This window comes from Eumetopias jubatus, unplaced genomic scaffold (assembly GCF_037043125.1).
Source record: "Eumetopias jubatus isolate StellerSeaLion01/CBP00866 unplaced genomic scaffold, mEumJub1_p1.0 scaffold_7, whole genome shotgun sequence".
Lineage (NCBI taxonomy): Eukaryota > Metazoa > Chordata > Mammalia > Carnivora > Otariidae > Eumetopias > Eumetopias jubatus.
This window is the reverse complement of record NW_028274813.1, coordinates 13,925,939-13,938,290: the sequence shown is the minus strand read 5'-3', so window position 1 is coordinate 13,938,290 and position 12,352 is coordinate 13,925,939. Positions and strand designations below refer to the sequence as shown.

The following is a 12,352-nucleotide window of genomic DNA, read 5'->3' as shown; positions in this document are numbered from 1 at the left end:
AGCCAACTCTCTTGACCATTGCTTTTTCTGAGCTAAGTATCAGTTTACAGAGAGGCAGTTTTCATTCTAATTGTGTAATTTTAAAGACCTACTATTCCCTGATCTCTCTTCATTTGTGTGGCCAGAACATACAAATGAATTCTGGTCTGTGAGTGTCCCCAAACACTGAGCTTAAGAATGTAGTGAGCAGGGCCACCTATCTGAGCATTCCCAAGATTGGCTGTGTCATACTCCCCTATGTTCCAATTGCCTCTTTCTGCCTCCAGCAAACAGCTCCATCCCTCTGCCCTGTTGGGGCGGGGAGCTTGATTATAGTAGCACTTGGTTCTGTTTGTAGAGTGCTTACCCCACGCAGGCCCTATTTTCTAGACAGTTCGTGTAATTGTCTCCTTTGCTCCTAAAACTCTGAATCCCCTCATTGTAAAGAGAAAGATGAGGCATAGAGACTTAAGTATTTTTCGAAGTGGCCCAGAGTTGTAAGGATGGGATTTGTGTCCCTACACCCGCATTCCTCACTGTTGAGCTGGTTTGACATTTCTGTTTAACTTTTTGATAGCTTACATCTTCAGGCATATTCTGCTTAACCAAGATCTTGCTCTACTGGATGTTAGATAATTTTAATTCTTCACCCACTCCTGTTTGTTTCTAAAGGTATCATTTTGTAATAGGAAAATAGATTGAATACATTATCTCTTTTCAGCACTTGCTAGGTTGTCAATATAAGAGAACTTCTGTTTTAACATCAGTGTATGCTACCACATTTTTTTTAATATATGGTCTAGAAACTCTGATAACGTTAATTTCTGTATAAGCCAGATATCTTCACATTTTTGCATAGGGTCTCATTTGGTTTTTTGGCAACTAGAGAAATCTGGCTTCTTGCTTTGATTACTGTAATTAAAAATGGAGTATGTATCAAATCATTCTGGCTAACAGAAAAAAGTCTTAATGAGCCTCACTGGGTAGGATTATAAAAGTTGTAGTGTCAGTCCAGGGCTTGTCCACTAGAGGGCAGTAAAAACAATTCAAAACAAAGTTGACCGGAACCTTTTCTAACTTAATTTTCAATAGCTAGGGATATTCGGTTTGTTAAAAATAAGTGACTCAACTTCTTTTTCATCCTAGGCAAAGTTGGATATTGCATTTGGAACACATCACACGTAAGCAAATTTTTATGGGATGGGGGAGGGTATGATTTTAGTAGAGCCAAGGAGGTGACTCCAAAAGTGCTTTTGAAGGAACTCACAGGTGACAGTTTTGCTAGGGAAAAGAATCTGTCAGTAAAAAGTAGAGTCAGTGGAACTGTTTACTAATGACCTTAAGACAAAGTCCTGGGATTCTGGCTCTCAACATGAAAATCTGAATCCATGATGGGGTTTCTGCTTTCTTTCTGTTCAGGACATTTCTTATAGCCTACTTGGGGGGGAGTATTTGGTGGTTGTGTGGTCCATGGTTATGGATAACTGTACGTGTGGGTCATGTGCTTGTGGATTCTACTACCTTAAAGTCTGGTGATCTCTTAAGATGCTGAGTTGCATTAAATAGAATATTGTTAGGTCAGCCTCATGCTGTGATAGAAAGAAAAACTATTTTACAAAGTTGTTAACTTGAGAGGCTGATGCCTATCACTGCTCAAGACTTCTCAGAAGTTCCTTTTAGAATAATTTTGAGATGTTGTAAACCAGACAGGAAAAACTATTACTGCCTACCTGACACGTACCTAATGATCAGTTTGACTCCCGTTCCGCTGCCATGAGTCTTAAAGCTATTTGAGCCTTTTTACATAATTGTTCTATAAATGAGAAAAAGAATAAGATATGGTTGTCCCTCTTTCAATATTTTTATAAATCACATTTCTCTAAAAAGGATTTGTCAAAAGAATGTGACAAAGCCTCATCTTTGAGACCAATGGTGTAAATGGGTTGGTATTGCAAGCAGATTCCTTCAGGTGTCCATCTCTAGGGCAACAAGGGATCTCATAGGAATATTAGTCCTGAGTATTGCTGTGGCCATTGTTTTCTTGATGTTATGGTGACTTGAAATAAGGAAATATGTTCATCTTTCTTTGGCAAAATACAGTTTGAAGCATACAGCCTGTTTTAAAAAGGAACCAGAGCAGGAAGAGTTGAGCCATTTCATAAAAGGATGCCTTTCAACCCTACATTATCTGGTCTCAGATCCCCTTGAGTAAATGTTGCAGTGTTTACCACCATCCCTAAATGGTAGCCTCTAACAGGACAGGGTTTGAGGATTGTTGTGAACTTTAAGCATTTAGCTCAGGTATAAATTACTCTTTATGTAGCACTGAGGTCACAGGATGCTAACTTCAGCAAAGGATACAAAATAGCCTTGAATAGACTGAATAGGTATCTTAGACTCCCCTCCCTGCATCACAGGAGAGCCTGGTGGTGGATGGCAATAGTCAACCTGTCCTAGGTAGACATTCTGCCAGCACTGGATAGCACTGAATGGATCCTAGCCCACTGCCCTTAGTTGGACCCCTAGCATAAATACCTTACTGATTCTAAAATACTGCCCCCCCCCATTTGGGCCCTGGACATGACTTGCTAGATCTTTAGTGCCAGCTTCCTGCACTAGCCATACATTCTGAGCCCGCAGTCCACATTGGGCGTAATCATGCTGCAGTTACATGCTGGCACATAGGAGAGCCTGTGTCTTCCATCTTCATTTCAGTTACACTGTAAGTCCTGAGGGACTGAACGTGTTGGGCCTGGCCAGGATCTAGCACAGTGACATTTGATTGATCCAGAGGGGCTATCCCTTTTTTTATGCTATTTAACATATTATTTGGTCCTTCCTTTTCATTACATAGAGGTCCTGAGTAGATAAGCAGTTACCTTCTAGCTACTGTTGAAGATAGGACTAGAACTCATTTAAGTTTTTATTCTCATTTGTTTACAGCTAAAACAGCTAGTTTCCTTTGGTCTGCTCTTCCCTCTCACCCCCATTACACACACACACTTAGCAGATTGAACCCAGCAGAGTTACTCACTTGGAGTTGTAAATGCCTAGGGAAGCAGTTACAACAGAGTCCTTCCCAGCCACATAGTCTGTGCAGTTCACATTTTGTTAAAATGCCAGTATCTTGTAGGAGATTAAATTCATGTCTCGAAGTTACTCAGTTGCTCATTTAAAATTTTTTTAAAGAATTCATTAAATATTAAGACACAGTTCTAGTGTTTTGAGACTTAATAGTTCTTAGTGTTTGGGTGAGAGAGGTGAAATTATAGGAGTTAGAAAAAGTTAGAAAAAGGAGGAAGCCTTCCAGCTCCTGGTCCTGGGGTGTCACGTGCCTCCCCAACTTGAGAGTGTAGCTACTGCAGTAAATAGGGAATAGTCTTTGACATTCAGTTTAGCAAGCATGCATTGACCATGTACTGTGCATAGAGCATCCAAAGACCACCAAGATGTAGCCCCCATCATCATCATCCCTGTTAGGTACAATAAACATGCTTTATCCATGTCTCCGTAGGATGCCATGCAGTCCCAGGGCCTGTCACCTACTGCTTTAGAATTCTGAAGCTTTTCAGTGTCTCCCAGAGCTGGGAGCAAAAGTACTTCTGGCCCTGATAATCAACAGCGGGGAAGGAAGGAAGCCAAAGCTGCCAAATGGGAATGTCTAACTGGGAACCAGTGGCAGACTGCCCGGTGGTCAAGGCACCCCTTTCTGCTTGCTTCTGTAGCCGGCCTCCCAGCACACATGACTTAGTCCTTCATCTCCCCCAGACCACATTGTCTGCCCGTCCACCCACTCACACGCCAGATGTGTGAAGTGTCCTTGGCCCCGTTCTTCCCTGTGGAAACTGTGCACAGTGAGAGAAAGATCCCAGCCCGTGTGGTCCAGACAAGCTCTCCTGGCTCATTCGGGAACCTTGATCATTCCCATTGCCTACCCAGCCGTAGATTCTGCAGTTGTAGAATGCGACTTTTAACGCCTCCTGGATTGCTGTGGGGATTTGGTGTGTTGCTGTTCTGGAGAGCTGCTGGCGTGCCTGGCGCGTAGGTGCTCCGCAGACCTTTGTGTTCTCCCCCCTTTACACGAGTAGCTCCAGATTGGGAAATAATCCCTTTTGCTGCCCCCACAACTTAACAGGTGATAGGGAGGGCAGCGTTTCTTCAAGGGAGACCTCCTTTCTTATCCTTTATCCATTTTTAATTGTGATTTTTATTAGCTCATGCCATTTTGTCTGAGATGATGGCTCTCCTTAGAATAGCTCCCAGTTCTGTTGGGTAGGATTCACTGACAGCAGTACATGATTTTCCTGATAATTGATGCCTTGATTAATGGAAATATTTGTGAAACTTACATCTTGAATTCATAACTGGCCTTATTCTTAATTACAGGCAGCTGCTAATTTGGCAACTGTGTGTGTAAATCTGCCCAGATTTCAGGGAGCACGTTTCATAAATGGAGAAAAGATGGGTTCAGCAGCTGTCACTTCTCCAGCTTTGCATTAACTTACTGTTTGCCGGCTTCGGTTAACTTCTCATTTTGGCAAGAGCTGAATATCTCATTCTCTATTCTTTGCATTATCTTTTTGTGTTAACCTCATCCTGTCCAAATACTATTCACGGTATTGTTGGTTTGGAGAGAACCAGTGGTTCATTTTGCCCCCCATGTGTGAACTGACATCAGCAGGTATTAAGTAGCATTTTGGCCCCAGTGGAAATAAGGCAGAGTGACTGCCTTGAGGAGGGAATCTCTAGTTACAGGGAGAGAACTTAGATTCCTGAAATAATTAGGAAACAATTGGGAGGCCAAAAGCCCTCCAGTAGTAGATGAAAAAAATGAAGCAAGACACTGAAGGAGTCCTGGAAGTGCACACATGTGAGAGTTTGTTTCACAAACGCATGTTACATTTCCTTCTCACAACCCTCTGCAGCAGGGAAGGGGTTGTTTACCCTTCGTTTTGTAAATGAGAAACTGAGGGACACTGAGTGACTTCCTTAGGGTCCTATGGCCTCCAACTGATGACTGGAACAGGTCTTCTGGCTTCAAGGAGAAAGCTCTTGTTTGTATCCTCTTCCTTCTCTCGCTAGAATTAAAATATGAGAACTCTGATGATCAGAGGCCTGGGGAAGGAAGGCCCGTGGCAAAGGGAGGATTCAACTGGGTCTGATTTGAGTAAATGAAGAAAAGGAAAGATTTATTTCAAGGCCAGAAATGCATTGGTGATGAGTATGGCATTTGTGGGGTATGAGAAAAGATCAGTCTTAGGATAGTGAGGCATTTCCAAACTTTTCTAAGCCGCAGCTCACATTAAAAAATACAGTGTACATTTTAGTCTGCTACACGTGTCCATACTCATGTGCTAAAACCAGTTATTTAAGTATCTACAATATATTTTTCAGTTTCTAACTTGATTACAATTTTTTGAAGATACATTTATTTTAGAGAGCGTAAGCAGGAGGGGCAGAAGGAGATAGAATCTTAAGCAGACTCTCTGTTGAGCACAGAGCCCAATGTGGGGCTCGATCCTAACGACCCTGAGATCATGACCTGAGCCAAAATCAAGAGTCAGATGCTTAACTGACTAAGCCACCCAGGCGCCCCATTATTGCAACTTCTTAAAAAAAATGCTAGCCATGATGTAGCAGAAGGTTGTGACCATACTTTGAAAAACACTGGACAGGAAGCTTTCCATAGTCCGGAATAGTAGCAGATAATGGATAAGGGTAAGGGCTCGGAGTGTCAGGCTGGGAACGTGGGCAGGATGAGGCAAACGTTCACTTACCGATACTCAGCATTTTGGAAGGTGGTTTTCTGCCTGTCACTGAAATAGACTTTGATTTTAATAATGTGTAGAAGAAATGAAGATTATAAATGTTTGAGTATTAGAAGGGTCTAAGAACTCCTTTAGCTGTGATATTTGCACTGGAAAAATAGTACATATTTTAAAAGTGGTGTTAATGCTTTTGGTCTCTTCTCTGTTCTTAAAGGAAAATGATGTTCCTGCTGTACGAAGAAGGCCTCCGGGTTGTCATCCACACCTCCAACCTCATCCATGCTGACTGGCACCAGAAGACTCAGGGGTTTGTAGGCTTCTAGTTACTTCACAGCAGTGGCTGTAGGTGTCATTCCCTTTTCCTTTTCTTATATTGTTTTTTAAAAAAAAAAACACCCTCACATGTGGCACAGAAAAGAGACCTACACAGAAATAGTATTTTACTACTGCCCTGCCCCAGGCCGACTCTCTTGAAGTAACGAGTGCTAACAGTTTAGTACATGCACATCCGTGACTATTACATGTATACAGAAATACTTTTTTTCTCCCTAGCTCTTAACAAAAATGGGATTATACACACTCTGCAGCCAGGCACAGGCAACAGGCATATGCAAAGGATCTGAGGCAGGAAAGAGGGTATAAAATGTAAGGTCTGAACCCATTTTTTTGGTGAGACCCATCAATAACTTGTCCCAGAACCCACTATACTCTTGCTTGCCATTTCCCAGATGGTAGTGAAGGGAAACTTAGTGGTTAATCATATGCTAAAAACTTCCTGTCATCCTCGGTTTATTTTTCCATGAAAGAAATCTGATGTCTAAGCCTTTAATATGGTCGTGGTCATGAATCACCAAAAGAAAAATTGAATTTGACATTTTTTCGTGCTTTGTTATTACTAATCCTTTGTTCTTGGTATACTTATGCTAGATCTAGTCTTTGAATCCTTTTTAGAAGAGGGGCTTGGTTTTTTGTTTTGGGGATTTGCTCACCTCAAGTTTTAAGCATTGTTCTCCCACTTGGTAAGCTCTTCCTTCTGGTTGGCTTTCATTTCCATTTTTTTAAGCCATTTTGTACATCTCTGCCTTCTCCAAGTTTAGAAGAAACTCAAGCATTCATCTAGCAGCTTTCATAGTTCCCATATTCTCCACTCTCCTCCTCCCCAGCCTTACACTCCTTGTCACTGCCCAGGCTGTGTAGAACTCTTAATTTCAGGACATGTTAGCTCTGGCAGAGCCCAAGTCACATCTTAGGTTGAACTGAAATGCAGGACCTTCTAGACTCCGTCCTGTGGGCTTGGTTCGACTCCACCGCTGTGTAGAACAAGAGTACCCTCTCTCCTTTCAGACAGCCCTTCTAGTTTGAAAAGCAGGCTTTTTCCTGAGCCCAACATCTCTAGCTCTCTCTTTACTCCCCTAGCAAGTGGCTTAGAGCCCTCCCCCAGTGCTGACAGTTTTTCTGTAAACATGTTCCAGTTTTCAAGTGTCCCACTTAAAATCTTCTCAAAATGCAGTTAATTCCAGCTGGTTCAGGGTGGAGGGGATCACCACTGTCTCTAAAAGCCTCAGCCACAGGAGGACTCTTGATCAACTGAATTTAGAGTTAACTACACCTTTGCTATTCCTACAGCTGCTTAGCTGCTGGGTTGGGTTTTGAAACTCATGAGTCATAATGGAGTTTATCAAGTTGGCACTGAGTCTTATGTGGCTCAAAGAAGGAATCCCACCCATGGCCCCCAGCTCTTTTTGGAGTCAGAAGCTTGAGCCATGCTTATTTAGGTCTTTCCAGGATGGCTGCTATGGGGGAAGGGATTAAGGATAATGATTCAGGTGTTCAGGTTTTTTTTCCATTATGGAGAAAGTGTTTTTTTAATTCTTTAAATTGACTAGTTTATAGCTTCACATGGTTTCAAACTTAAAGTATCAAGGGTATGAAATCTCCAATTTCCCTCTGCCAGCCACCCTTGAGTAGGATACTGTTATCCCACAGTGAGTCTAGATTCTAATCTCAAATTTGCATTTTTGTGTTGTGTGTTATAATTTTTTAAATGTTTAAAAGTAGTCCTTTTGTGTAATTTTCATGATTGGTCTGCTAGTTATGCTCTGGTCCTTTTCTGCTATACAAGTGTTTCAGCCATCCTTTTCAGCTGCTGCTTGGTCTGCCTTTTAATTTCTCACTTTTAAAATTATTTGGCCCACAATAATTTCACATTTTACTTTGTCAAGTGCTAAAAACACCTCACATCCCCGTATCCTGGTTTAGAAAGTTGTCATCTGTCCTGTTCCTCATCCAGACACGGTTGTGAGTGAGCCTCTAATCTAGGAGAAGCCCAGCAGCCTGTGGGCTCTGAATTGCTATTTGTGAGGGGAGAGACTGACACATCCGTCCAGCCCAGTGTGCGCATTTTACACGTAGAGAGGCAGGCACTCACAGAGGTGGTTGGGCTGGTGCCAAATGACACAGCCAGTTAGAAGCAGATCTGGCCCCAGAACCTGGGCGCTGTAGTCCTTGTCACACATGTTACCTCTTGTACAAGGGGTCTCCTCAGGTGGGAAGGAAAGGTGTGACATGCCACCCTGCTAGAAACGTATGCGTTTCAGAAGATGTACATGCAGGACCCTTATGGTTCTGGATTTTTCCTGCCCTGGTGGCCTGCATCTCGCCAGTCTCCTTTGAGGGTTGCCAGGTGAAAGGAATTGCGCAGTTTCCCTTTGGGCTTAATGGGTAGAACTGCAGTGGGATAGCCACAGAAGTGGAAAGGTGGTAACAGCAAATACATCCTTAGTGCTTGTTTAAGCCTGGACGTTGTTCATTATCTCAAGTGTGAGGCACACGTGTCCTGTGATGCAGGACTGCTAGCCTGGTTTTGCAGTTGAAACTGAGCACGAGATTTGAAGCCATACTTGTTTGTGATTTGTCTTGGAGCGCGTCACAGAAGGATTGGGTTTAGATATGCTTTTCCCACTTGTGGGTGTATAGAAGTTTGGGTGAACAGAATTGTCCTCCTTTGAGGAGAATTGGCGAAATGAAAGATGTCTTTAATATTTTGTTTACTAAGTTATTTGAAAGTCTGAGGTTAGTATAAATGTAATAGCATTAAATGTATCTACTCATTGCAGATGCCAGAAAAGTACAGGATATGCAAATATCTCAAACTGCTATAGCATATATGTCATGAAAATGAGTTCATTTATTGTAAATAGATTTGTATATACATTTTTCTAAGCGTAGGTAACTTTTTCCCATTTGCCTGAAGAGCTACATGGGTGTAGCTTGCTGGGGTTACTATAGGTGGTATGGATTTGCTGTAACAATTAGTGCAGCTATTAACCGTTGTCACAGGGTCTTAGCAGTATGGAGGTAGGGGGCGGGGGTAAAGAATAAGGAAGGTGTGGTCAAAGAGGGAGCGAAGAGCATTGAGTTGAGAGGTGGGCAAAGGCCCACCTTTACTGGGTCCTAAATTCATGGTGAGGTATTGAAAAATCATTCTGAATATCATGGAAGCCGTTGGAGTGGTGTGATGGGATTTATGCTTCATGTTCCCTGAGGATCCTCTACTTACCACGTGGACACAGGAAGTTCGATTCGCCTCTTCCTTAGGGTGAATGTGTAGTCAACACAGGTATCATTGTGATCAGTTCCTTTCCTGACTGTTCAGTTATTTTTTTCTCTTCCAGAATATGGTTGAGCCCCTTATACCCACGAATTACCCATGGAACCCATACATCTGGAGAATCAACAACACATTTTAAAGCTGATCTCATCAGCTACTTGATGGCTTATAATGCTCCTTCACTCAAGGAGTGGATAGATATCATCCACAAACATGATCTCTCTGAAACCAAGTATGTGGTGTTTAGCAATTTGGAATTCTTAAAGTGGGTGAATACCTTGAGAGCCACACAGTATCTGCAGTGCAGGGGCTTTGGAAAGAGGTAGAATATTTGGCTGTCCTTCATAACATGAGAGCAGATTCTCTTATTTATCTGCATCTCCTAGATCTGAGGCACTAAAGTGGAGGCCAGTAATTATCTTGCTCACCATAAGCCTCCCTCTGGAGTACTTCTAAAGTGACTGATTTCATTGCCGGCACCTTATACCTCGTGAGTGTTCCACCATGAGTTGATGTGCTTGAAAATTAGTTTGAGTAACAATACTGTTCTGAGGAGGCACCTCAAAATAGGTGGTCTCGTAGAACATCTCATGATAACATTAGTTTTTGTGTGTATTTTGTGATTTGGGGGTCCACAAATTATATCACTCTGTTCTATAACTTGTATTTTGTATCCTTTTAGTGTTTATCTTATTGGATCAACCCCAGGACGCTTTCAAGGAAGTCAGAAAGATAATTGGGGACATTTTAGACTTAGAAAGGTAACAGAATTTTTACTGTTTTTTAAATTAATATATATTGTTCATTTATAATTGTATATTTTGATGGCAGCTTCATTATAACTAGCACAATTCTGGGTGACTAGGCTCTTGATAAATTGATAGTTTTCAGTAATTACTTTTTAATGTTTTATCTTTTAGAGGTGTAGACTGCTCTAAATGGCAAAAGTATAAGGACTTTTTTAGTTGTTATAGATTTCTCATTTATGCAGCTGTTGTAGCTTTTGATTTCAGGATCTGAAGGATTTTTAACACACAAATTCAACAAAGAACAGAAAAGAGTACTATTAAGTAAATAGTACTATAACGTATTTTGTTTACTAAACCAGGGCCTTTAAAAGTTATTACAAAAGAGACTTTTGCTGGTGGTATGAAAATGACAAAAGTCTTTAACAAATTAAAACAAGTTAAAGTTGACGATTTTCTTCATCTCTGTTTAGGAGATACATTAATGACACTAATAAATTCCCTACGTGGCTCTCATAAAAGCTTTACCTTTTTCTGTGAAGTATTTGTCATATAAGAATTACCCTTGGTTAATGAAACTTAATTTGCTTTTTTGAAATGAGACCACAGCTGAAAACATAAGATCTGGAAGCCAACATCCTCATTTCTTGACCTAGGGAAGGCATTCGAGCACACTGGCTGAGTGGATAGCTTAGAGGTAGATTCCCATACCTGGGTTCAAATCCTCACCTGTTAACAAGTCATATGACCTGCCTCTCCTCTATAAAATGGGCATAACAACAGTACTTCACTCAGAAAATTGCATAAGGGTTAGACGAACTTAGAGAAGACAAGGCACATGTTGAGCCTTCAGTGTGCTGGTTGGTGGCTCTCAGTTTGTAGCCTGATGGTTGAGACAGGCTAGATGCTAGCACATGGTGTGTAGAATCAGTCTTCCTGGAGGATAAAGAGCATCTTGTTTTCCAGACCACTTCTCACAAGCTCCTGTTGCATCACAGCTGCCTTCCAGGGAAGACGGGAATGGTCAGACTTGTGTTTCACTGACCTATAAATGGAAGCCCAGGGACGCGTCCAGGGCCAGGTAGCCGATCAGGGGCTGAGCACCAGAACAGAAACTGGGTCTTGTAACTGTCAGTTCAGTCCTGCTTCTTACACCATGCTGCAGGAGGGCAAAAACTGAGAACTAGGCTTTTATAATACTAAAGCTGTGTTAAGAAAAATAATACATATGAAATTAAACAATGAGCTCCATTGGGACAGGAACTGCGGCTTATTTTTCTTCAGCCTCTTGGTAGTAAACACACAGTACATGTTTAAGTAGATAAAATTTCCAAATATTTTTGAGTTGTTTCTGCAGCTTTGCATAAGTATCAAAGCGGGAAATGCAGATCAGGCTCCCTGTAGTGCTTAGGGTGCTCTGTATATGTACATAAATACACTCTTTTATTTATTTATTTATTTTTTTAGAGCATCACTGTGTGGAGCCCAAGTGTTAAATCTCTTTCAAATGATAGGAGTCAAAATATACAATAGTTTGTATTTTTTTTTAGGTATTATTTCAAGGCAAAATCTCATTTCATATGGCAGGTCAGTGGTTTATCTGACATTCCTACTAAAAGGGATCTTTTTTTTTTTTTTTGGCTTTCCAGAAAAGTCCTTGACAGCTTATTTATTCCAGTCATACTTACAATGATGTTTCTAAAAGAAAATGCATTTGAATTCTCTTTTGAGGTGCAGAAGTATATTTCACTTAATGCAGAGGATCAAATTCTCCCTCCCTCATGGGGGTGGGAACAGGGCCCCCACTAATTCTTCCACAACTCCACATAGAAGTGGTTAATGGATGGGAGCTCCAAGGAATCACTGTAAGACTTCACAGTTTCTTCAGTCTCCCTTCGATGATCCATCTTTTTTTTTTTAATTTTTTATTGTTATGTTAATCACCATACATTACATCATTAGTTTTTGATGTAGTGTTCCATGATTCATTGTTTGTGCATAACACCCAGTGCTCCACGCAGAATGTGCCCTCTTTAATACCCATCACCAGGCTAACCCATCCCCCCACCCTCCTCCCCTCTAGAACCCTCAGTTTGTTTTTTAGAGTCCATCGTCTCTAATGGTTGGTTTCCCCCTCCGACTTACTCCCCTTCATTCTTCCCCTCCTGCTATCTTCTTTTTTTTTTTTCATAACATATATTGCATTATTTGTTTCAGAAGTACAGATCTGTGATTCAACAGTCTTGTAC

At 41.4% G+C, this 12,352-nt stretch overlaps 1 protein-coding gene across 4 annotated transcripts in view; it reads left to right on the top strand.

Moving 5' to 3' along the window:
- The window catches only part of TDP1 (tyrosyl-DNA phosphodiesterase 1), a 96,408-nt gene that overhangs the window by 13,185 nt on the left and 70,871 nt on the right, over window positions 1-12,352 (top strand). For all 4 annotated transcript variants that reach the window (XR_015768472.1, XR_015768473.1, XM_028100594.2 and 1 more), the window contains 4 exons: window positions 1,126-1,160; window positions 5,962-6,054; window positions 9,422-9,589; window positions 10,040-10,118. Coding sequence is in view for 2 of the 4 variants with exons in the window: in XM_028100594.2 (XP_027956395.1) it covers window positions 1,126-1,160; window positions 5,962-6,054; window positions 9,422-9,589; window positions 10,040-10,118 (375 nt within the window). In the remaining 2 variants the exon portion in view is untranslated. The remainder of the gene's footprint in view (window positions 1-1,125; window positions 1,161-5,961; window positions 6,055-9,421; window positions 9,590-10,039; window positions 10,119-12,352) is intronic.